This window comes from Prosopis cineraria, unplaced genomic scaffold (genome assembly GCF_029017545.1).
Source record: "Prosopis cineraria cultivar Desert tree isolate PC_DT_omini unplaced genomic scaffold, ASM2901754v1 PC3, whole genome shotgun sequence".
NCBI classification, from domain to species: Eukaryota; Viridiplantae; Streptophyta; class Magnoliopsida; order Fabales; family Fabaceae; genus Prosopis; species Prosopis cineraria.
Genome location: NW_026555334.1, coordinates 25054740 through 25081171, shown reverse-complemented (window position 1 = coordinate 25081171; position 26432 = coordinate 25054740). Strand labels below are relative to the sequence as shown.

Genomic DNA, 26432 nt, shown 5'->3' with positions numbered 1-26432 from the left:
ATTTAGCAAACTTCTAATCAAAGTAAAATTATGTTTCAAAAATATGGGATACCTCATGAGAGTAAAAAGATTCAAAATAAATTGAAAAATATCAAGTCATGAAAAATAGGGAGATGCACGGTGGCATGTGCACATGCATTGCGGCTATCCCCCTCTGTACCATATGTTGCAGTGCAAGCACCATACATCATTATGTTTTACATGTTTCAAACATCAATTTTGCAGTCATTCGATTATTTTTTCATAAAATAGATATGAGGAATTATTCTTATCATACCAATTTTCAAATTATATATTCTTATTATACCAATGTTCAAATTAATATGAATTAATTAAACTTTACTTAAATTATTTAGGTACTCATTTCTATCTCCTTTTTTTTTGAACTGAAATACTTAATGATTACCTAGAATTACAGTGCTCTCATGTTGTCGTCAAACAATTCATTGTCAAACAATTCATTTAAGGTGGGTCAGAAAAGAACCAACTCTACTGGCTGTATAGGAATTGAAGGGCTTTTAAAACCATAATTTATATACTGTTTTTTACCAGAATAATATATATACTTGCGAAAAACATTTTAATTAAGGTTCCCAAATATTTTTAGACTACACACAGACATGCTATTTTCGCACTGTTTGAAATTATGATTACGTGATGATGAATTGTTCTTTAGTCTCTTAGGTTTGTTGTTCAATCCCACAGAGTAAATAAATTTGGTCTTCTTTAATCACAAGAATAATTTAGTCACGCATGCATAACCAGGAAGAAAATTCAAGGAAAAAGAAAAATAAAGGAGAAGAGGAATTAAGAGAGATGCGTATGATCAGCTGGCCTCCTCTTTACACGTTATATATGTATTTATTTATATAGTCCTCAAAAGCCTATAAAAAAATGTATCTAAATAGCAATCTCCCAAGATTTAGGAAAACATTAAAAAAAAATTCATGAAAGTAATATTTTCAGCTAGGATTCTCGTGCAATAAATCTAAACCTTCCAAAATAAATCTGGGACAAGCAACAACAAACCCGCGAGGAAGTTGCAAGTTCTTATGATAATTTTGAAAGTAACTTAAAATTCGATGGCACAACCGTTTCAGGAATTTGGAAAGGTAGCATCTGAATTGATAAATTTAAATTTAAATTTTAGATTCAAAATTTTTTATTGAATATTAATGTATTTAAAATTTTTTATTTAGATATTATAATATATTTTAAAGATAAAAGAGACATGAGCTAAAATTCAAAATAATAACAGAAGATTTTTACCCAAAAAAAAAAAGTAAAAACAGGAGATTGAAAGTGATAAACTTGCTTTTATTATTCAATCGAAGAGAGAGAGTGAGAAATGAGAGGAGTGAAGATAATAACAAAAGTATAGATAATGAAGACATGAAGAAAATAACAAGGCTCAATAAGAAATTTAAAATTATAATAAAAACATGAATTTGTCTAACGAATTTTATGCATTTAAATGAAAGGCTTAGTTTAAAATTAAATCTAATTTTCACATATTCAATGGAACCATGGATTTTAAATTTTTGGAGATGATACATATGAAAGTGTTTTGATCATAAAAATTATTTGAGTTTTTTTTTTTAAAATATACTCTCTCCGTCAAATTATAAGACACTTTTAGATAAAATCTTATATACCAATAAACCTCATAAATATACTTAACAACTTTATCTTTTTAAAATAAAAATATAAAATTTTAAAAATATTCATCATTTAATATATTGAAAAGAGAAGAGATGAAAATTAATTATAAAAAGAGAAAGAAAAATATTAAAATTAATATATTTAATGAAATCTTAATATACTCAAAGTGTCTTATATTTTATGATAAAAAAACTCTTTTAGTACTTTATAATTTGAGATGGATGAAATATTTTAATAATTTTTAAATATTAATAAAATCTGATGATTATAACTGAATTACTTTACAAATTTATACAAAGAGTATGAAGGAACATAGTAATAGAATCCTTTCTCTTCATTTATGGAAATTGTATCATTGCAGCCTCCATAAATTTTGCTAGAGTAACGGCCGCCCACGGTGTTTCGCCGCTGTTTCTCAAGGGACCAAACTGTCCCCATCAATTTTCCACGAAACACAACTTCGTAGGGGTAGTTTGGTCCATCCAATTAACACATGGAGAAGTCTCTGCAACGGAAGGAAAAAGCTTCGTCCTTTTGTGGTTGAACGCCTACCTTCTTTCTTCCCTTTTTTTCCCAATCAATACAAACCAAAGTCACATGGTTGAGTAAGTTTATTCCACTCATGGATGCGTCTTGGGTTTTGCAGAGCTTAGACTCCCTCTGGTTCTGCTCCAACATCTTCACTCGCATTGACCACCCTCTTTCTTCTTTGACCCCTTCCAAATGCGATTCACACCCACCTGATTCTCCGCTCCTTCTCAATCTCCAAAACGAGCCTGAGATTTCTGAGACTGTGACTCCATTGCCTCGGAAACCTTGTGAACCAGAAACAGAGATGAAAGACAGGGGAAGAAGAAGAAGAAGAAGAAGAAAGCGAAGAAAGAGAACAGAGCGGCATGGAATTACGAGAAAGGTTGGGGTTGAGCTGGGGTTTGATACGAAGGTTCTCGCCGGACCTTCGAAGCTTAATCGACTGAGCTGGACGCTTCCTTATCATGATGAGAACGCAATGAAGGAGTATCTTAAGTCATGGGCTTATGCGGTTGCATGCATTGTGAAATGAAGCAATTGGACATGGTGGGGCAGCGATTTATCTCTTTTTAGTCTTTATTAGGATCATCTTCTGCGTCATTAACAGAAGATGTTTGGTATGGGTTAACTGATTATAAAAATTAAAGCATGATTCTTCAATCATGTTCTGTTCCTTCCAGAATCTGTAAACTTTTCTGCTTCGTAAAATAATGATATGCATTGTGTTATCACTGAGCACCAAATTAAGCTCATGGCCATGCTTGAATTTTTTTTTTTTAATGAAGTTACAAATTTAATCACATCAACATTTACTCTGATTCTTTTAAAGCTTTATCATTTATTCAATATTATCACAACCTAAACTATCCCTTCAATGATAAACTATAAAGAAAATCAAAAACCATGTCATAAAAGATTGAGTTATCAACTTCAATCATGTTTTTAGATAATCTAACAAGTATGTGGATTGATTTGCTTGTCAAACTTTGAACGATAATATCAACATCTTGATTTTTGATTATCTTCCACCTAAGTGTTGCATTTTTATGTCTTGATTTGACTTAATCTTACACGGTTATCTTTGTGTTCAAAAAAAATGTTGTGAGATGTGGGTTTCGAGGAAACCCGAGGGAGCTGGAAGTGGCGTGGTAAAGAGAGAAGCTGGAACAATTTAGGATTGCAGCGATGTTGCGCAGCTTTACACGAGAATGGTACCTGGTACCCCGTAACAGGTGAATGGTGATGCATGATTCATCACTCATCAGGGCGTGCCAGTTTACCTATTGGTTCACATGAAAACTATTTTCGTTTGTTTAAGGATTAAATATAATATAAATATTATTTTCTGTTTTTTATTTTTCCAATAAAAATACATGTCTTGGACGACATGTTTCTTCATGCTTGCTGCCGTGGATTGATGGAAAAAACTCAAGAACCTACCATATTTTTCAGGAAAAATTGTCAATTTAGTTACACAAGATGTATCATATAAAATATTGGAAATTAGGTTAACTTAATCGATTGAATTGATAAACCATTAAACTAATCAGTTCAATGAAATGTTTTGTTTATTATTGATTTGATTATTATTTGAGTATGATCTTGATTATTGATTCTTACATTGATGCACACTTTTTTTTTTTTCCGGTCACACATGAAAAGAAAGAGTGATCGGCCGCAGTTAGAATAGTACAAATCAAGCCTCTTTAAGTGAGGTACGAAACACCATTATTAGAAGAACAATTTGAGAGTTTACGTAGCGTCGAATAACACTCGTTACGTTACGAAATGAAGATGGGACACGGATGTATGAATAATTTCAAATAGATCTCGCTTGAGAGTTTCACAATAATCAAGTAAGTAAATGACATATCAAGTGAGCAGTTGTACTAATGTAAAAAAAAAAAAAAAACGTAAGTCTAACGTGAGATCAAACTTTTAACACACACACACATATATATTTTTCAAAATCAAAGCGTCATTAGTCTTTTAATACTAACACACACTTTGTCAATCATGAGAAAAAATAAATAACCCTTTAAAGGGTGGTAATTTTTTATGATGTCGATCGCAACCTAGACTCACTTAGTCTTTTATTTTGGCCTCTATATCCACCTCCAATATATTGAGGTACCTCACCTTAATCTATTATGCTTTTATTATATTCTTTGATACTATTTATAAGTCATTTTTAATATATTTTTAGATTTAAAAAATTTTAAAACACATTAATTATATTTAATGATATAATAAAAATTTAATGATGTGACTTATAAATAGCATAAAAAAATCTTGTTTTTTTACTTTATAAATGAACTCAGAAGGAGTAAATAAACAAACTCTTTGTTGTTTTCCTTTTTAAGGAACTTCACAAAGAATAAAAGCTTATAACAGTGTTCAATTTCCAAGAGATTAAAAAAGATAGAAAATACTCCCAACTGTAGGGTAATTTTGACTCTGAGTTCAAAATCTATCATTTAATCACATTCTAGAATGTTTAAGCAATTTTTCTGATTTATTAGTATTTCTTTCGCGCGCAATTACTTTTTTAATTTAGGGAACGTACTTAAATTGGTTATCATCAATGAGGGCCCTATAATCATTGTTATCTTTTTTAGTCATTAAATTTTTTACGTTCACATCTTAAGAGGAATTCTGCACTCTCGTTTTGCAAAGAAGTGAACATTGGCGGAAAGATATCTATACAAGTTTTATCATTCTATTCTGTTCACTACGCAATTGCTGGGCTCGTGCACAGCATTTTCATCAATTAGATTCTAACCTAACTAGTTAAACATTTCCATGACTCAAATCGATCTTATGCCTGAGTAATGAGAATCCAGTACGAAAATTTACGTTGGTGATGTCGATAACAACTAAACGGCCTGCAATAATGGCGACGTTCCGATAAACAACACTCATATCAATCCATTTTACCTTTGTCATCTTCTCCTTTGTCCCCTTCACACTTCTCAAATACCTTCCTTTCATCTCAGCCCTATTAAAGCCAATACAACATTGTGAGGTGATCGAACAAGCAGAAATAATGAAAACACCAATCAGTAACGAAAGATCGAAGAAGAAGTTATCGTCCAGAGGCCACCAAAAGTTCGTTGGTGTTCGTCAGAGACCTTCGGGAAGATGGGTAGCCGAGATCAAAGACTCGCTTCAGAAGGTCAGGCTATGGCTCGGAACATTCGACACTGCAGAAGATGCAGCTCGAGCCTACGACGCCGCGGCTCGCGGGTTGCGTGGTGCAAATGCTCGCACCAACTTTGAACTGCCGGGTCAATCTGTTGCAGCCTCCGGCGGCTGTTTTAGGTACCCGCCGGAGAACATGGAGCCCTTTTCGTTCGAGGACGTGCCTGAGGCTGGTGCTGAAGCAGACGGACTTCTTGGCGCTCTCAGGGCCAAACTGTCTGATGATAAGAGAAAGGCATCATCTTCGAAGCCTTCCTCCATTGTTGGCTCTGGTGCAGTTTCGACCTCAACTACTCGTAAGCATTCTGGGAGTACAGATACATCAATACCCACGAATCCCGCAAATGCTAAGAGATCAGTGATTGTTTCAGAACCTGTAGATCCTGGAATCACGACCATGGTAAGCTTGGGTTGGTCCAACGATGCAGCATTATACGGACTGCCATGGCAGTCACAGACGACGTATCAGGATTCTGAAAGCGGCTTGCTTTCTGATGCTGTTCGTGGAGTCACGGCTGCGTGGCCTCTTTCTGACCTGACAAACCTGACATGTTCAGATCATTGTTTATCCAACAGTGATAAGAATGGTCAAACGAATTTGGTGAACTTGCAGGTGAATCAAATTGGTGGAATATCGTCGTATGATCATTGCTTCTGGACACCTGAGCAACTACAGTTCGTGCACAGTGACAACAATAACAGTTGGTTTACCTCAGGTGGCTCTTGGGATCCTCTGACTCTGTTTCTTCTGAGCTCGGTTGACATTTAGGGTTTAAGAGTCATCAAGAGTCTTGATCCATTAATCATTCTTTTAACTTGATCATCTAGATTGTTTGTTTTGGTATGTTTCACATGCATGAACAATAAATTCACCTGTAATTCATTAATTCATCAATTGTTTCATTTATAATGCCATGAATAAAGATTTGTTCTTTAAATCCTTTTGGCTACTTATTAACTGTAGGATGATCAATTATAATATATACTTTGCCTTTTGCCAAGATAGGATGATGGTTCTCAACCATGCATCAATCAATCAATGCATATATAACATTCCTCAATGTACTAGTAAAATAATATAATCTGAAAAGAAAAAAAAAAGTTCTACGCTACAGTAACAGAAATTATCTTCCAGATCGACGTTTTAACTTCATCTATATACTTTATCTATATCCTTAAAATACAGAGCTCAAGTTTCGTTGTTTATGCCCCACCAGATCATGTTTTGGCTCTTCAATATATTAGCCCGTTGAAACAGATAGTAAATACGTTGCTTCAACATAATCAGCCAAAACACTTTAGTATATATGCACAGAAATTCTTTAGACCCACAATTATATATGATATGTTCTTTAATTTGAAAGAGTGGTGATTATTCGTAGGACATATACATAGGAACGATGAAAAAGTTGAGAGGCACAATATTGTATGGCTAATGGAGAAAGAGTTTTGTATGCTGCAAGCCTGTAATCATTTATTTTCAACGTCTTAGTGACGAGAATCTAATTTTTGAGCGATTATATGCTTAATGATCTTTTAAAAACAATGAACGGTCCTTGTTATCCCACAGACACGTTAGTTTCACAAAGAATAGTGAGAAACATGTCAAGTGAACAATACTGCATAATGTCTCAGAAAAGCTGAAAACCCAATGAAAAAGTTAGAAGAATACCTAAAAAGAATTTGTTCTGTTTATATAGTCATTATATAATCGGCAATACATACTGTTCACGAATACATGTATATAGTAACCGCACTTTGATAATCAGGAATTCAGGATGATTTTACACATGCGGAAATTGCAATGAGTCGAAGAATTATTTATTTTATCACATGACAGAGAATATTCAGTTAACATTGTCTTATGCTATCTTTAACTTAGTGGTTGAGGGATGTCCATCGATTCACCAATTGTGTGGGAAAAAAATCAAATCTATTCGGTAACATAATTAGTTTTCTTAGAGATGTTGGAAAATTTTTTCTCTGAATAACTTCATTCTATGAATTTGTTAAACTATAGCTTTCATTGATACACACACACATGTATGTATATTGAATGGAGTATGTTATTAGCGGAAAATCTTTGAAAGGCAATGTACTGATTTCCATTTATCTACCAACATCTGTGACCACAAAAATCACACCAGGTGACTTAAAGGAAGACAATAGACATGACAAATGAATCAGAATCCCATAGCTTATATAAACCCCAGAGCCATAGGGCATATTTACTACATTATAGTCCACTACTGAGATCTCTTATTGGTTTCTTGCTTCTTGTTGAGCACCCAGATCTGACATTTGTTCCATGTTTGCATCAAATGTGAATGATATTTCTGGTACATTTCTATTTGGAGAGATGATCATCAAAGTATTAGATGCCATATACTAATTAAGGGAGGAGAGAGATGCATCGTTTATCAGACAGTCCCACTTACATTATTCTTACCTCCAGGTTTAAAAGACATAATCCTAAATAATCTCGTGGCCTAAATGAGGCCAATGATATTAAGTTCATAGATTTTGAACCAATTTATTAAATCTAAATGTATTTTCTATGATCCGGGGAAAAGATTCTCCAATTATCTCCACGTTGAACACGATCATCTGTCAAAAGAAAGCGAAAAATATATCCAAGTCGGTTGCTTTTTGTATTTGCTGTGATTCGCTAAGTTTGATCTTGCTGCTTTCTTTTGTTAATATAAAGCCTTGACCTCACTCTCTGTTGCACTTCAAACTCAACTTGATCTGATAACGAGAGAGATAAAGGAAAGGAGGAAGGCCTCACACTCAGGCCCTGAAGATGAAGATGGTGAATTTCGAAGAATGGAAACCTTTTGTGGCAATGATGGCTATTGATTTCGCTTTCGCTGTTGTGAATATTCTTCTCGAGGAAGTCCTGCAAGAGGGTATGAACCCATTGGTTTTAGTCACGTACCGTTTGTCCGTTGCTTGCATTTTCTTAGCACCAATTGCTTTCTTCTGGGAAAGGTACGTTCTTCTTGAGATCCCCAAACTCTCTGAACTCAGCTCCCAAAGGGAAATCAGGAATCTCTTGACCATTTCCTTTCGTTTGCAGAAATGGCAGGCCAAAGCTCACGGTTCGAATTTTATGCTACCTCTTCCTCAGTGCATTAGTTGGGTTAGTCAGACATGAAATCTGTTACTTCAGCATTCCTTTTTATCTGAATCAATTTTTCTTCATTGTACCATGAATTGATCTATTGTGTAGCTATGAAACTAGCTAGCCTTCTCGCGGAGTTTCACTTGATCAATTCTTTCTTGCAGGACATCACTCACACAGTACTTCTACCTTCTGGGAATCCATGACACCTCTGCTACCTTCGCTTGTGCCTTCATTAACATGGTGCCTGTGGTCACATTCATCATGGCATTTCCTTTCGGGTATGAACAAAAAATGCACAAGCCTAGGCCTAATGTCTTGGCTACATGAATTCAAATTTAGGTTCAAGCATTATATTAATAGTTAGTTAATACTGCTTTATATTCAAGGCACAGTCAAGGAATGCAAAATAATCTTGTTGCTCTACAGGTTAGAGACTGTGAACATAAAAGGCAACAGAGGGAGAGCCAAGATACTTGGCACAGTGGTGTGCATTGGAGGAGCATTGTTATTGACACTGTACAAAGGAAAGCCCTTGTTCAGTTATTCTCAAAGTGACGCTGACAGGCATATGGTTTCTGCAGTAAAGCTAGCTTCTCCTCCGAGGAACACAGGGAGATGGACCACTGGTGTGATAGCTCTGGTTGTGGGTACGGTATTGTGGTCATCTTGGTTTCTCTTGCAAGCAAAAATAGGAAAGAGGTACCCCTGCCAGTATTCTAGCACAGCTATCATGACATTCTTTGGAGCCATTCAATCTTCTGTTCTTAGCTTGTCCACTTCTCGGAACTCGTCTATGTGGGTTCTCAAGGAAAACATGCAAATACTCACTGTTCTGTTTTCTGTAAGTGCTTCTTTTCCTGTGTTAAATAGAAAACTAGTTTAGTCATCTTGGTTTCCCTTAAACTTTTGCTATTACAATTCATCTCATGAGGTGACACAATCAGAATGACATTGTGCGTGATGTTCAGGGGATGGTCGGATCTGGTTTGTGTTTTGTGGGGCTGTCATGGTGTGTGAAGAAAAAGGGTCCTGTGTTCACTGCATCATTCAGCCCTCTTGTTCAGATAATGGCTGCCATGATTGACATTCCTATCTTGCACGAGCCGCTTCATGTTGGAAGGTGAATGCTTCCACAAACTACCACTCGTAAGTTCACCACATTGGATTATGAAGTATGTGACTGATTGTGTCTGATTCTGGTGTCTCAGTTTGATGGGATCCATCTTGGTGATGGTGGGATTGTACATTCTGCTTTGGGGCAAGAACACAGAAACGCAGAATCAAGAGTGTGTGACTAAGCTATACCAACAAGATGGAGAAATCAGGGGACAAGAACCTCAAATACAACAAATCATAGTCTCCAATGATTAGCGGGGTCCTTCATTTTTTTCAGACCTAATTCCCCTGCAACTACCTTGTGCTCTCATAAAGTTAACCTTACAACATATTCCTTGAAAAAAGGGAAAATTTTAAATGAATTTGTTTCCTCTCTCTCTCTCTTTGGAAAAAAATATAATGGAATAACCTGACTGTTCAATAAATATAACTAAATATTATAACTGCAGTTCTAGCTGTTTCGGGGGTAAAAAGTTCCCATGCTAAATCCCTCTCTTGAATGACCCTGAACTCACCTGGCTTTATAATGTTAAGCATAGAATGGTCCTCATGTATCATAAGCTATTAAACTAATCCAGCTTAAGAAAACGAAATGTTATTTTTATCCTTAATTAAACTGTAGTATGGTCAAAAAGAAATCATTTGGACATACTTCCTCTGTTCCTATATATTCTTAATAAAAATTGATTATCTATTTAAAAGCATAACAATATTTCAGTTTTATTTTTAATTATTATAAATAAAAAACAAACCTCTTTTTCAAAATAAATTGATGAGTATTTTTCTTTTTTTTTTCCTATGTAATAAGGTATAATAGCACATTTATTAAAAAATATGCTGACATGTTTTTATATTTTGGAATGAATTTTTTTTTCTATATAAAGATGGAGAGAGCAGTCTTTATGTTCCTTTTTTTTTTTTTTCTTTATCTCCATTTATTGTAGGGAAGCTTGATACTCCAATAATTTTAAGTTTTTAACCCACCAACTTTGAAGACTTTTAAAAAGCTTTCAACCCAACAATAAAATATTAATTATTATAAGAAGAAAATAATTAATTATTATAAAAAGAAAATTTTGCTGGATAAATATTCAAAATTAAATATTAAATTATTGAAACATTTTAAAAAATAATTAATTTATTTTTTGGATAATTAGTGTGAATCCTTGTACTTATTTCATCAAAATAAATAAAGTAATACTATTATTTGGTCATTACCCCATCATTATGATATTATAAACTTATAATTGTAATTAAGAGACGATTACTCCATTCATGATTAGCACAGAAATGAGGTAAGGAAGGAACAAACAATCAAACACACATAAGAGGCAAATGTGAAGGCAACGAACTCCGTAAGCGTGTTTCCGGGTAGAAATTGCAGCATTGTTTCGGAACTCCACAAACACAGCATTGATCTCAATCAGAATGGTCAGTGGTGGAGCCGGAGCCGGAGCCTGAGCCTTTATTCTCTTTCTTCTTCTCCTTCTTCTCCTTCTTCCTATGCTTCTTCTCGCGGTGCTTTGATCGTGGCTCAATAAATTCCGAGATATCCAAGCGCACACCAGGATCGTTAGCCTCGTAGCTCCCGCCCAGCATCATTGAGTTGTTGATCGCCTGGAAATTGCTGTTCACGTAAGTGCTTAACGCCTCCGGCTCTTCGCTCCCATGAGATTGCGCTGATTTCTCGTCCAATGCGCTTCGCAGAGTGGCGCCGGTGTTGTTTCCCGCCAACGTGATGATCCTAACGCCGCCATCTTCGTCATCCTCCAGATTCTGGCCTGACCCTGACCCGGATGATTTGTGGAGATCCGTGACCCGGTGAGTGATGGTGGACACCATCTCCCTGATTTCTCTGTCCAGTTGCTTGTGCTTCTCTGCATCGGAAGCTGCGGATTGGCTCAGTCTCACTTGTTCTGAAGGCATTTTTGAGATGCGGAAGATTGGAATTTTCTTCTTACGAGAATTATGTGCTGTGTGGGTATGAATTGAAGAACTCCTAGTGTTTGTGTGATTGTTTATATAAGAGGGATTACAGGAGCTATAGCTTCTTGAGTCGATCTTCTGAGAATAAAGTAGACAGAATTGGACTGACTTGAATGGCAATTAAAGAATTATGTTTAACTCAAAGTAGGAAACAAGATAATAAAGGCTGGAGAAGGATTGCTTCGTTATTACTTAATCATATATTCCTCTTCTGGCTCTCGTGCTTTCTTCTTTTGATCATCGTCAAAGGTCGGGAGACTGTGTTTCCTTTCTTTTTCTCTTCTTTTTTTTTTTTTTTCTACTCCCTCAATCTTATCATTCATAACGTTCTACTAAATAATTTTTTAATTATAAAATTAATAAATAGTTAAGATTGAGAAATTAAAGCGAAAATGAAAGTAAAAAGTAGAGAGAGAGAGAGAGAGGGCCTCCTCAAAGCATCACTGTTTTTGGCGTCTCCATCTCAACCATACAGATTTTTTCTTCTACAGTAAATTATAAGTTCGCATATTATAGAATTGCATTACATCGACCAGTTAGTTTGAAAAATTATTATAGTTAAATCGAGTTATGTTTATAATGTACCATTTACTTAGAAGATGAATCTATTTTAAATAATGTACAACTGATTTATAAACATAATTTGTTGCGCGGTTTTGTGTCAAATGCTATTTTACAAATATTTTACACTACATTATCCCTATTTTAATAATCCAAGATTTAAATATTTTGTTTTTGAATAATGAAGATAAAGTTTAGGAAAGATTTAATTCCGTACTTTTTTTGGTCAAAGATTTAATTCCGTACTTTACAATTTGAGCTTAAGAAAAATTATATTAAATCTTTTAGAGCTTCGATTTGTAACATTTATTTTTTATCCTCTAGAGTTTGAATTTGTATAGTGCGAGTTGAAATTTGTACATAATAATGTGAGACTTAAATTTATGTATGTGTCTGTATAATGTTTGTACTCTTAAACTTGCCATAAACATGAACAATTTGAGCTAAGCTTCAAAAAATGGTTAAAATCAAGGAAACATGGACTTTGGGCATGAGCTCTAATGGTGAAAGGGAACTTATAAGGTGTTAGAAGACTCCTTGCACTATTCCTCCCTCCTTGCCCCGCCCACATAAAATTTGATAGTCTAGATTTAAAGTTCTTAATTTTATTTTTATTTTTTATTGATTTAGATTTAATCTAAATGGTGTATATTTATTTTATAATTTAAATTTAATATAGACGGTTCAGATTTTAAAATGTGTTATTTTGCTTCTAATAACCCTTTTGTTTTCTTTTCACTTCTCACCACTAACAAGTGGTATCAAAGTCCCTAGAAAAATCTAATATCACATGTCTAAAAGCCTACATATATAAACACACTTATTTCACTTATGATGATGTTGGTAATTTGACTAAGCATACTGCTAGTAACTTTACAATCTTCTGTGATGATGATTGTCACACCCAAATTGTGCCTTTTCCCAAAAAGGGAAGGTCAATAAATGTAGAGAAATAAGAGTCACCATTAAAGTTTTTAGAAAAACCTTGGAAAACTATATGATAAAAAAAGATGGTTTGCGAAAAGGGTTCAGAAGTTGATTGTGTATGGGAAAAGTATTAGGCATTCCACGATACCTGTTCATAAGAACGGTTACCCTTTTAATTGTATAAAATTAATTGAACTTTTAATAATATCTTAAATACCCTTTAATTACATGTAAAAATAAAGATTAAAAAATGAAAACAAATTATTTATTTACAAAGAAGGACTTGACCTAAGGAATTAAAGTTGTAACAACTTGAATTTAAACTTTAAAAATTTTCACTATTTATAAGGGTATTTTTGTCAAATTAAGTGAATTTTTAATTAATGATGTTTTGGGAGACTAATGTATCTAATGGATCATTAAACGACCTTAAAAGAGGGTTAGATTAGAGTTTGAGTAGGTTGTGGCACGGAGAAAGGCCCAAAACAAGTTTGAGGTTCTTTATGCCATGTGTTGTGGCAGATGAGCTAATGCACTATAGTGCACGTGCAAAATCTACATTTATTAGCTCGCAAAATCAAATAGAAAATAAGAATTGGGATAGAGAGAACACGGAGAGAAGACGGTAGACAATCGATAGGTACTAGGGCTTGACCTTGGAGACATATTAGAAGCATTTGGAGCAAGATTTAACTTTGGATAAGCTTCCTCCACTTCTCATTCTCCCTCTATTTGAACTTTCTAATGATTTGGTTGTTGTGGGGCTTTGATTTCGTGTTTTCTTGGATAATGGCTGAACTTATTACCTTAGTCAAAGCCTTGAAAAGTTAAATCAAGCCTCTAAATCTGGATTTATAGATTATACAGTCATTTGGAGTTGTTGGTTAATGTTTGAATGAACTCTAGGTAAAAATTAGATGATTAAGAGTAATGTGAGTAATGTAACGGTGTTATTTATGTGTTAGGGTGTTAAATATAGTTAATGTAGTGTGTTGGAAGGATTGTTAGGGCTAAAGTGAGGTTTTGAGCATAATGTGTACCCTTAGTTGTATTATAAAATGGGGTGATTAGTATGGAAATTTGACAATTAAGGTTTAATTGTGTAGATTAACCTTTGATCGAGCATTGTGATGTAAGTGGATGCATGTAGAGCTGTTGGTTAACTATAGTAACCCTTTTAGTGACAAAAGGATTGAGGCAACTGAATTGTCTAATCTTCCTTTTTATATGTTTGGATGGTAATGTGTTTGATTTAAAAGTAATGTTTTGGTTTGATACTAGCCTAATAATAGTATGAAATTATGATTGTGAAGTTATGTAAAGTGGAATGAAAACTTGTTTTAATGCTTTTGTATTTGGAAAGCTAAATGCTATCTTTATGTATAACTACTTGCGAAATTCTATGGTTTATATGAAAATGAAAAATTGTGATAATTTATATATCATGACTATATGTTAGATGTATTAAGTATGTTTGGCATGATCATTGTAAAAGGGCGAGAGTTCACCCTAGTATGTTGTCAAAACATTGTTTGGAAATCTATATAGTACATGGCACCATAAAGGCCCCAGTGCTTAATATCATATTGTTTGAAAGTTCCAATACTATAAGTGATAGATTGGGCATTGACACTCCTAATATTTATGGACAAAGGATATCTATAGTTCATGGTGGGCAAAGGCGCTCTTGGCCGGGGTTTCCTCCTACTAGTGGTGAGTTTAGACCAATCTAGTCACATGAACATAGTCCTATCAAACTTTTAGCTCATAGATTAAATAGGAAGACATAAGGAGGGTATAAGGTGGTGTGTTAATCATGCATATCATACTATAACCATGTGTGAATTTATAAGACATGTTATATAATTTTTTATGCCACTTCACATACGCATAAATTATTTTCACACACGAGTAGTTGATTAGACTATTGGATCATTGAGTCCTCGACTTACCCCGTGGTTACATTTTACAGGTAAAAGCTCTAATAGGGGCAAGGGAAAGGAAGGTGCAACCGAGAGCATCAAGGGGACTAGCTCTTAGTTATATAATCATTTCATTTCTTTTGGGTTTGTAACAAATATTATATGCATATGCCAACTTAGGGCATATATAGTTTTGTGATACACTTGCATGAATTTTGTTATGAACTGTGGATATCTCAGCTTGGGTTTGTTATATCTGTGTTGTAATGGCCATGAGAAGTTGAGGTACTAATGCAAGTGTTAGTTTTGTATTAATTTATATGATTTATTAGCCATTAGATTATTTATAAGAAATTTTTACTCCTAATGAAATTTATGTTGAAAATGGGGTTTTGGTGGCTAATTCTTGTCTTGGTTGTTATTGTTGTGACTTGAATGCTTGAATAGGTTGTTTATTGTCTATTTAAGTTGGTTCAAGTGGTTCCATGGTTATTGGCACTTGGATTAGGTGTTTGGGCACGTTAGTTATAATTTTTGAAAGAAAATGAGCCATTTTGGGTTTGGGTATCTAAATCTTATTTGGCTCAATATTTGGGTGTAGGATCGGTGTTAATAGCTAAGTAGCTCTAAGAGCTACATATAAACGCTTGAATTGCTTGAATTGAATGTTGAATGGCAAAATGGCACATTCTAGAAGTTAGCCCGAAGAGCTGTTATGATAGTAGTTTGCTACCATAACATTGGTCATGCACTGCAGCGCAAGGCATAGAGAAGGGGCATTCCCCTTTGTGCAATCCATCGTGACAGACGATGCACTGTGTTGCGATGCACTATGCCGTTATGGCTAAAAATATATTGTTACTTATTATTTTATAGCATGATGAATTTCCCATGCTTTCGTTGTTTTATTTACTTGGTTAAACTATAGTTTGAACTCAAATGGCTTTTTAAAAAGGGTTTTTCTTGGGATCCCATTTTGCTCATATGCTTTTAACCCTTGGGTTATGATAATTAATTATAAGATTAATAAAATCTCAGTTATCATAATGTTATTCCGTGTTATGTATTTTGTCTATTTAATGTTAAAGATGACGTTATAAAAATCCACATAGTTCAAAAGTATTATTAGTTAGATTTTTTTATTCTTTAATTTTTTATGAAAATAATATTATTTTTGGGTTAACCTTTATTATTATCATTGTACAAAAATTTAACTAGCATTGGAGCTTGCAATAATTTAGTATAACTCATAATCTATTGGTTGATGCTTTAAGTGTACATAGTGATTTAATATCACTCATAGCAAACCTTAAAGGGATTTTCAAAGTTAATAATTTAACTATGAAATTTTAATGCAAAATTTGATACTTATAATGAATTAGTGTCATGCATGGTATCTCTTTTGATATTCTTGGGAATCCACGATAATTTAATATCACTCATGACATAACTCAAAATATGCTAAATGTAACACTTGCCTTGAGTGTTATCCAAAAATCACATAATTCAAACAAACTAAGTGTGGTTAAGGAGTTGATCCTCTAACCAACTTAAGAAATAAATCATTTAAAACCTTAAAAATAATTATAGGTTCTACCTATAGCGCACGGAAGCAAGTTAGACGAAAATGGAATAAAAAGATGCTGTCATGACAGTAATTTATTGCTGTCATGACAGCCCTCCTGGGCCAACTTCCAGGAGGCGGTGTTCCGTCATTCGACCTCCGATTGAAGTGATTTTAAAGCTCACACGTCACATTCAAAGGATACTATAAGTGTACCAAATTTCAAAAAGATCCAACGGTCGGATTAAAAATTAGACATGTTAAAAGATTGACTATTTTTGCTGTCATGACAGCTAAAAAGCTGTCATGACAGCACTTCCGGACCAACTTCCGGAGTGCACCATTTCATCATCTGACCTCCGATCGGAGTGATTCCAAAGCCCACATGTCACTTTTAAAGAATACTATTAGCATACTAAATTTTGAAAAGATCCAACGGACGGATTGAATTTTGTGCAGGTTACAAAATCAACACTGTAGCTGTCATGACAGCAATTTAATGCTGTCATGACAGCACCTCCAGACCAAATTCCGGAGTGCGTCGTTTCTCCGTCCGATATCCGATCGACGTGATTCCAAAGCCCACACGAAGCTTATAAAAGGTTTTACTTGTGACCCAAATTTTAGAGAAATCCAACGGTCGGATTAAGATTTGGACACCCGGATGCAAAAGTGCAGCTTTTTGGTAAAAACCATTTTCAAAATTGTCCAAATCCCATCCTAATGGTCACAAACCTGTGGAAACACTTTGGACACGTCAAATAAGATTAAAAACACTTGATAGAACATTCAAATGATGGAAAACCCCCATACATCAAAATTTGACCACCCGGGTGCCATTTTCTAAAATGGACCCTAAACCCCCAAAATGCACAAATCATACAAGAGTGGTCACAAATCAATCCAAATGCCATGTATTTATATAAATACATATGCTAAACATTTTCACTTGGCTCAGAGCTCCTTGTGGGGCCCACGCACCCACTCTCTCTATTCAAGCTGTATGTTTTCCCATAGCACACCATTTGCAATGCAACCACTTTGCATTTGCTTATAAAATCACATATATATCAAAATAAAGATATGCTTGTAATAGAAACTTGGTCTACTATGTAAATCCATCAAAACCACACACCATAACCAAGTTTCCTAGCCACAAGTCTGCAAACAGACAAAAATTCATACACAAGCACACAATCCACACATATTCACACACACACACACATAATCATATCCTACTGGCACCCTAATCTTAAATACATTACAATATATTTGCTCAAAAGAAAGGGGTTGCAGTTCTTTACAAATCACAAGCAAACCCCTAGCTTTGCTCTTTTCCCCATCCACCACTGGATCCTTCGCCTGGACCTAGAATATTGAAAAGAAAGGGGTGAGACAACCACAGTCTCAGTAACAGTGAAATCTATATTGATTATTACAAAGTAAGCCATAATTAAATAAATGAATAATAAATTCAACATAGTATATAATTTAGCCATTTAAAATGCATGAATGCATGACCTAGGCCGGTATGGCCTTTCATGACCAACAGAATGCCCCCTGGCACTCTTTAACTCGCAGGTAAACCTTATACCTACTTGTACCTCTACAGGCACAAAACATAATCTAAGGCATGATCTAATCCACCGAACCGCCTATGCCCCTTCGACGTGAATCCTGAGCAGTCAAAGCTAACTCCCTCCCAGAGCCAGCCCGACTTACTCTCCATGTGAGGGCTACCTTGGCCTAGGCACTCAACCTCACACTTCATATGTCGGATTCCCTCCCCCACTGAGAGGTGTCGAACACTCAATACACTAACCACTTTAGTGCACTGAGCCCACAATACGTAAGACAACACTGAGTACTGACAGTGTGCCATAGAATATCAAAAATCCACACCTTCTCATTGGTGAACTCCCACCGAGATCATGCCTTTTACTCTTATCTACCTTTCCTGAGTATTGACCATTCAACACTCTAAAGTAGTATAATATTTATAAATCTCATTTCCATAAAAACATTGTTATTAAACAATTAGAAAACATATTTGCACTATAATCAAAGTAGTACCCCATAACCCCTTATAAAGCACATTTAATCTTTTAAAACATGTAATGCATGATAACTAGTAATATTTATTCAAAAATAGCTAAAACAAAGTAATAAGAAATATAAATTCCCCTGTTACCTCAACCCTTTGGTACTAAAAGAGTTCCCCTTGTACAAAATAGGGCTTGGCTTGTTCCTTACTTCTCAATAAGTTCCACCAACAATTTTCTATCGTGTAGCCGAGCTCGCAACGGTCGCAAAGACTCCTAGATCCAAGCCTAACTCCCTCCCTTTCTCTTCTCTTCTTCCTCTCTCTCTCTCTCCCGTTTGTGCGTTTGCTTCCTTTCTCATTTTCTCTGCATTTCTGCATCAGTTTGCTCCTTAAAATGCTGGTCAAAAACTTTGGGGAAAATTACAAGAAAGGGCCCAACATTTTTTATTATTGCACAAAAGCCCGGGTCAACTTTGGTAATTTTTTCCATAGTTAAAAATCAAATAAAACTAAACTTTTGCTTAGTAAAATTCGAACTCTGGGCCTCTATTAAATTATTCTAAATTTTAATTTAATTATAGATATTTTATTTTATTTTTGTTTATTTTTTTTAAATAAATTTGAGTCTTAAAATTTTTAGGATGTTACACTAAAGATTTTGTTATTCTTAGGAATCTAAAGTGATTTTGTATCACTCATGACATAGCCTAAAATATGATCAAAAATATTATTTCTAAAATATTGCACAAAGAGAAATTTCTTGATGCTTGATAATTGTGGTGATTTAATATCACTCACATCATCAGTAAATTAAATATTTATGATGATTTAATATCACTTGTAGGCCCTTTTTTTGAAGAAAAAGGATAAAAAGGTTGGAATATTATTATTTTTTATCAAGACCTCTATTTCTTTTTAAGAAAAGTGAACGATTCATTGATAAAACAAATGAGATTGAATACAAATAAATTCACAATACACTCAATTAGCCACGTAATGAAATCATTCTCACAATTTTGACAAATAAAATAAATTGGAAGTTTTGCGCTCATAATCCTAAGATCAAGCACACCTTTTCGAACAAACCAAAAACAAAAAATGGACAAATCAATGAAGATGAGGCCAAGGAAGAATCGTTTAGAACTGATCCATGCACGTGGTAATCAAACAAACAAAAAAATATGGTAAGAGGCATAATGTTGCAATCAAATACATGAAGCAAATCCCAACCAAGAACATGTAACCCGAACAAGAGTAATCAATTATTAGTATATGGAAATCATTATAATGATTAGTGAGGACCAAAATGGTGGTGAACCTATAGGGAAAAATTCTATACCCGAGACAGCTCCTCTTTTTTACAAGGCATTACACTGATCAAGCACCCATAATCAGATGAACATGAAAATAGAGTCAAAATAAAACTTACTTTGTAGAGCTTTGCCAACATGATCAGTTTCCTCCCTTCGATCTCCTTTCCAAAAAATCCTCCCCTTCTCTTTGGCATACCTCTCTCTCTCTCTCTCTCTCTCTCTCTCTCTCTCTCTTTTATAGACACCAACTAGGTTTTTTCTCTTAGTGACATAATCAAGTATATTAAGGCAACTTTTATTTTGACTTTTTTCTATTATTTTAGATTTTCAAATTCACACTAAAGGAATTTAATTTGAGAGAAAAAAATGGGGGGATTTGCGAGTCAATAAAAAGCGGGAAAAATCTTTTAATGTCATTAAGATATTATTTTATTTTTAAATTTTCTTATAAAATCTTATTTTTCCTTATTTATTTTATTTATTTAATTTACTCAAATTTATTCATTTTTTTATATTTTTAATTTACATCTGGAAGCCCGGATAAAATACAATGTTCACAATGATGATTATAGGTTAGTTTTTGCATTTCTTTTTTTGGATTTTTCTAATAATCTATTTAGGTTTCTTTTTAGGTATTCTTGTTTGTTCATTTGAATATATGTGAACATGATTTGGTTTGTTCACATGAAATCAGCTTGGAGAGGCTTGATATGATGATGATATTTGACACACATCATTGTTTTTTTTTCTAGACTTTCTAATTCTTGTTCATATAGCTTTGTCTTTCTCATTGATTTTATGTTTCTTTCTTCATACATTCAATTATGCTGGCAAAACATGAGTTTAAAAATGCTAGTGCATCTTGTATGAATGATCCATTATATTAGATAAATACTTTAATAGTGACACTAATTGTGCATTATCAATATTACCAATAGGATTCATAATAAAATCTTGAATATAAAAAATTCCACGTTAGTTTATCAGCAACATGTTTTAGCAAATGATTCATCATTCTCTTGTAAACAAAGAATAGTATGCCTCAACAATCTTGAAATTACTAGAAGAAATAGTTGAAAATTGAAAATGCTGGGAAAAGAAGCTAAAATATAGGGCAAATCTATCCATATAAATAGGTAATGTTCCAAGTCCTACTAGGTGATGTATTAGGACAGCAATAAGTGTTCCAAATCTTTCATTAATGCATCTAACAATCTCATGTACCTAACTTGTAAGCTTTTAGTATGCTCTTAAAATGATGGTTTAGAGCAATAAATTATGAGAGAAAAGCATGGGAATTAGGCTGACACACATAAATAAATAACCATAAATGATTATAATTGTGACAGAAATAACAAATAGGATATAGCCAAACCACATAATTTTAACACTACCAAAATAGATTGCATGCCAATTGATCATGTAATAGCAGAGAATGAATTGCTTAATATTTTATTATTGGTGAATGCACATATTTATATAAATAGGAGCCTCAAGAATTAATTACAAGATTGTAGTTGAAGATAAGGATAGATACATTGCTATATATAAAAGATTGTGCACTTTCACTTATTCAAAGCAATGGGAATAGTATTTTTTCTAGATTCTTCCCCATTATTAAAGTAGTTTATGAAGTATACATATAATGGAATCAACACGAAGTTAGATCCTTCAGACGAGTTGCAGGATGAAAGAGATTAAGAAAACACCAGACACCACATGATGCCTTTGAATAAATGTGCAGCTTGTGTTGTAAAAAGCCAAAAGCATTTTGCACAAATGAAGTGAGATTTCTTTTGCATTCAAATCCATGTTTGTTTGTTTCTCTAAATGTAAAAAATGAAGCATAAATTGATCATATATAATAGAAAACTTAACAATCTAGCCAATATCTGATTGAAAACATCAAGTAACTATGGAAAAATGATTTTCTGCCACATGAGGCCATTGAAATACAGGATAATGCAACTTTTATGTGGTTTTTCTTTCTAGTTTGTTAGAATTTTCTAAGAAAGTGGAAAACTTTACCAGGAATTGAGAAGGGACGAGTGTCTTCAACATGCTTATAAGTTGCCTCTCTCCATTAAAGCTCAAACCCAAAAGCCCATGTTTCCTTGATTTTAACCATTTTCTAAAGCTTGCTCAAATTGTTCATGTTTAGGGCAAGCTCTAAAGTGCACACATTTATATATATATATATATATATATATAAGTTTCACATTATAATGTATAGATTTCAATTTGCACAATGCAAATGAAATCCAAGCTCTCAGGGATCTAATATAATCTTTCTTAAGCTCAAGTTGTAAAGTAAACAATTAAATCTTTCCTAATCTTTATATTCACAATTAAAAAATAAAATATTTGAATCTTGGGTTAAAGTAGGATATAATATAGCATAAAATATGTGTAAAATACCATTTTGACACAAAAACATGCTACAAATTATGTCCATAATTTAGAGCTTGTACATTATCTAAATTATAATCATCTTATAGGTACAATGATATATTATAAACATAACTCAATTTAAATAGTCCCTGTTATACAAAATAGAAGCATTTTTCCTCAAGTAATCTTGATTCAAAATATAAGCAGCTTAGCATAAGCGATTTTTTTTCCATTTTACCCCTTATATTTATTAACATAGATCTTTGTGTAAATTTACCTCTCACTCATAATGAAGTGCATTGGTAACTTGGGGTAAGAGTAAAAAAATAATAATATGTATTTTTATGAGAATAAAGACTTTATTGGTATGCAAATTATTTCTAAAAACTACTTATATTTTAGATCAAAAGGAGTATAATTTTTCAAACTAACTTGTAGTGCTGTTGTACCAACATATAATTTATTGTAGAGGAAAAAAATTTGTACGCTTCAGACACAAAAAATAGGGATGCTTTGATGATGATGACAAGACGAAACACAATAGCCACAAGGCAATATTGAATCAAGTAATAACAATTAATTTTAGGGGTGGATTACGAGAGCAGATTTGAAAGGATATACTATTAAATTTGGGCACGCGAGTTGTTGAGGCTATTATGAATAATAAGGGGGGAAAAATCAAAGTGGGTCCTACTTTGGTTCAAAGATTGAGGGATTTCAAAAATCAAAACCAAACGAAAGCATAATATTTCTCCAAAAATTGGGCAGCAAATGTTGGTTAAAGATCTCTCCTGCGGATATAATTAAGCAGCAAACTATCCCTGCTATCTACCATTCTTGTGCACTTTAGCTTCATTTTTTTTAATTCAAGTAATAAAAAAACTTTCTAGGTTGATTAACCAAATAACCAAAGTTAAAAAGTGCTTGTAACATCCTGATTTTTTATATAATAAAGAAATTGTGGAATTTAGGTTTTGAGAAAAAAATGATAATAATAGGAATTTATATTATTTGAGGTTATTTAGAAATAATATTATGGTTAGGTATTTAATTATGAATTTAAAAATTTAAATTTAAAACCACATAAGCAATATTTAGTTAAGATATAATACATAAATAATTTTTTTTATGTATGTGTTGAAAAAAAAAAGAGAAGGTAGAAGGAACAAAAAAAAGGGGGTGGAAGTTGTTGTTTCTAAGTCCCACATTGGTTAGATGAGGGAAGAGAAGAGGTGCCTTCATGTATAAAAAGGAGGGGGTGTGTGCATTAGGAAGCATGAGAGGCTAAGATGCAATTTAGAAAAAATTGTAACTTTTGGCCCAAAGGTTTGAATAATTAAATTCAAACCTATAGTTTTTTTTAATATAATTTTGGGACTCACAATCCCATTTTTATATTATTTTTCTCTCTTCCTCTCACGTTGCTCGGCGTTTTCTCGCAAGGGGGGATTATTTTCTTTTTCTTCAGGTATGTTCTAACTTTCCTGTTTAGATTAGCATTTAAAAATTTATTTAATTATAAAATTAATTTTATAGTTATTTTCTAAATAATATTAGCTTTCTAGTGATATAATTATTTTATAGGATAGAGTAAATATTCTGATTAGGATTTTTTTTTCTATAGGATAGTTAATCTGATGATATGATAGATTAAAAATATAGGTTAAAACTCTTAAGGATATAATAAATATTATAGAATACTTTCTTGAGGTTAAAACTCATGTTTAAGAATTTTTGAGTTAAAATCTAGATCTATATGGTTGAATTTATGTGGAATCTGAGACGTAGGGATAAACCTATGATTATTAAATATTTATTTAAGTATGAATAGGTATTTTTGAGGTTATAGAAAGGTGATTTGAGACTTCAAGATAATTCTAAAATTTTTAATTTATTTTTGGATGAATTTTTAGAATGTAGAAGGATGAAATTGTGATACTAGAAGTGAATTGAGGATAAAAAAAAATAGTTCATTAGGGTACGAGAATTTTAGAAAAGAATTTGGGAAGTTAAATGAGGCATAAATCTTAAATTAGTGTTAATATGGACTATAGATTTAAGACTTTCTAACTCTTTAAATTAGAGTTATTTATTTTAATGTAAAATTAATATATAGTATTGTGAAATAATTATGTAGATTATATTGACAAAGATAGTGGTGAAAAAGGAGTTGTGAAGGGGAACTTGTTATTCAAGACACAAGGTAACCATTATTAATGTGTTGTGATGAGTGTGTTTGTGAATGGTTATGTGTTGTTTTGTTGTTTGGAAAAATTATGAATTATTGAAAATAAATACTGTATATACTTGTTTGAAATTATTGCCAAGTGGGTTAAAAATTTATTTTTGTTTATCATGATGAGATATTATTGTTCAGATATATTCCTGTTTAGATATTTGAATGATGCATGACTTGTCAGGGTATTTTAATGTATGGTGTTAATGGGAATTTCTGTTCGGTTAATTATTACCACGTGGTAAGCCCTCATTGGACCCAATGAGTGGCGTGTCGCTTGGTCCAACTCACCTTTGGTCGGGTGATTTGGCGTCCGAGCATGGCGAAAGGAGGATATAAGGTGCAGTCATGCAAATTAAATACTTGTTCGGTTTGTTTGAAAGTATTGTTCGGTTAAATGTTTTGTGTGCCCACTTAGCAATCGCATGATTAGTTACATCCGCATGCATCATTACATATTAATTTTTGGTTACTGGGACTTTTAAGTCTCATTCCCCGTGGTTAATATTTTTACAGGAGCGAGTCCGGCCGAGAAAGCACCAGAGGTGTAACTGTGGTGTATGAGACACCATCTTTTACGTTGCCTCTTATTTTAGATTATACAATGTATCTTGTGCCAACTTAGGACATATCTTCTTTGTGAAGCATGTAAACTCTAATCCTTTTTATTAAAAGTATTTATATGACTAAGAGGATTATGTCTGTCCCTCTTGATTTATGATCTGATTTGAATAACATGCTATGAGGATCATGTCTGTCCCTCATGGTTCTAATTGTTTTTTTTAGATATTTTAAGACCTGTGGTATATTGTCTTGGATGTATCGTGGTAGAAATTTTTCTACCATGATAAGGGTTCAATGAAAAAAAAAATAAAAAAAAAGGATTTGTTGAATTAATAACTTGTGAAAAATCGGTCTGTAAATTTGAGGGTGTTACAGTGCTCGTATGTACTAGCCTTAAGAATGGTTGATTTCGTGAAGCCAAGGGAGATCTCATCAATTGTGATTGCTTGCCCAAGTCCTATTCTACCTCTAGCCCGAGTTAACAATGACCTTTAACATTGTTGAGTTTTTTTGGCCTAAAGATCACGTGATTAGCACTATTAATATGTGACTAATAGATTGCACTATTTACTACTTGAAAACAGTTAATGGTATATTGATTCCATGCATAAACACAATATAAAATGAAGAGATAAGGTGCATATTTGCCCTTAAAGTATTGTAACAAGTACGTCCATCACTTTAAACAAAGAAAAAAGGCAGTATTGATATCAAATTTTTTCAAATGGTGTAATGTCAACCTTTTTTAATAGATTTAGAATGTTGATTGTTAAATATTTTATTTTGACTAGGTCCTACCTATTTGTCACATCACGTGGGTTATAACTGGCAGTAATTGAGTCATTGATGTGGTATCCATGTGGCAGAGAAGCCACGTTTATGAATGGACAAAATGAACTCTAGAAAGTATCTAAAGTAAGATTGTCAAACTCGAAGGATGAAGTGAGGAATAGAGAAGGTTAAGGAGCATGATGGCAAAGTCTTCATTATTGGTGGGGTAGGGAATAGCCAAAGTTCTTTAAGTATTAGAAGGAGGTCAATAATGTTAAGTTAGGTGCTGAGTCAAGGTATGAAGGTCATGAGAGGTATTGCCACTACAGAGAGTTAACTCCTCGCTAGACTTCTTAGAGTGAAAATAATTCCAGTTGAACGTTCTATGATTGTCGTCGATAGATGACATATGTATGTTCTTATTCTTAGTAACTTGTCATTACTATATTCCATGCTCATTGAATGTGGATAGTTTTTTTTAGGAAAGGGGGTATAGGTATTTTATATAGCACAATC

General features: G+C 33.4%; 3 protein-coding genes and 1 long non-coding RNA gene across 4 annotated transcripts; 3 read left to right on the top strand and 1 right to left on the bottom strand.

Annotated features, from left to right (window-relative positions):
- The first annotated feature begins 5239 nt into the window (after positions 1-5239).
- LOC129305465 (ethylene-responsive transcription factor ERN2-like) lies at positions 5240-6163 on the top strand. The gene has a single exon (XM_054945489.1). The coding sequence runs from the start codon at positions 5240-5242 to the stop codon at positions 6161-6163; it is 924 nt and encodes a 307-aa protein (XP_054801464.1).
- A 1669-nt stretch (positions 6164-7832) lies between these two features.
- LOC129305200 (WAT1-related protein At3g30340-like) lies at positions 7833-9950 on the top strand. The gene is made up of 6 exons (XM_054945180.1): positions 7833-8385; positions 8474-8536; positions 8683-8799; positions 8948-9362; positions 9490-9641; positions 9730-9950. Exons 1-6 carry the CDS (start codon positions 8198-8200, stop codon positions 9890-9892), a joined length of 1098 nt encoding a protein of 365 aa, XP_054801155.1. The 5' UTR covers positions 7833-8197; the 3' UTR covers positions 9893-9950.
- A 934-nt stretch (positions 9951-10884) lies between these two features.
- On the bottom strand, positions 10885-11719 carry LOC129305201 (uncharacterized). Its single transcript, XM_054945182.1, has one exon. The coding sequence runs from the start codon at positions 11561-11563 to the stop codon at positions 11057-11059; it is 507 nt and encodes a 168-aa protein (XP_054801157.1). The 5' UTR covers positions 11564-11719; the 3' UTR covers positions 10885-11056.
- Positions 11720-23542: 11823 nt separating this feature from the next.
- On the top strand, positions 23543-25366 carry LOC129304821 (uncharacterized). Its single transcript, XR_008591789.1, has 3 exons — positions 23543-23813; positions 24483-24548; positions 25098-25366. It is a non-coding gene; the product is annotated as an uncharacterized LOC129304821 (long non-coding RNA).
- Positions 25367-26432: the final 1066 nt, after the last annotated feature.

Bases quoted from the DNA above. Each gene is read 5' to 3' on its own strand.
- LOC129305465 (XM_054945489.1), top strand. From the start codon at position 5,240: ATGAAAACACCAATCAGTAACGAAAGATCGAAGAAGAAGTTATCGTCC.
- LOC129305200 (XM_054945180.1), top strand. From the start codon at position 8,198: ATGAAGATGGTGAATTTCGAAGAATGGAAACCTTTTGTGGCAATGATG. The intron at 8,386-8,473 runs GTACGTTCTTCT...TTTCGTTTGCAG, and splicing joins ATTGCTTTCTTCTGGGAAAG to AAATGGCAGGCCAAAGCTCA. The intron at 9,642-9,729 runs GTGAATGCTTCC...CTGGTGTCTCAG, and splicing joins GAGCCGCTTCATGTTGGAAG to TTTGATGGGATCCATCTTGG.
- LOC129305201 (XM_054945182.1), bottom strand. From the start codon at position 11,563: ATGCCTTCAGAACAAGTGAGACTGAGCCAATCCGCAGCTTCCGATGCA.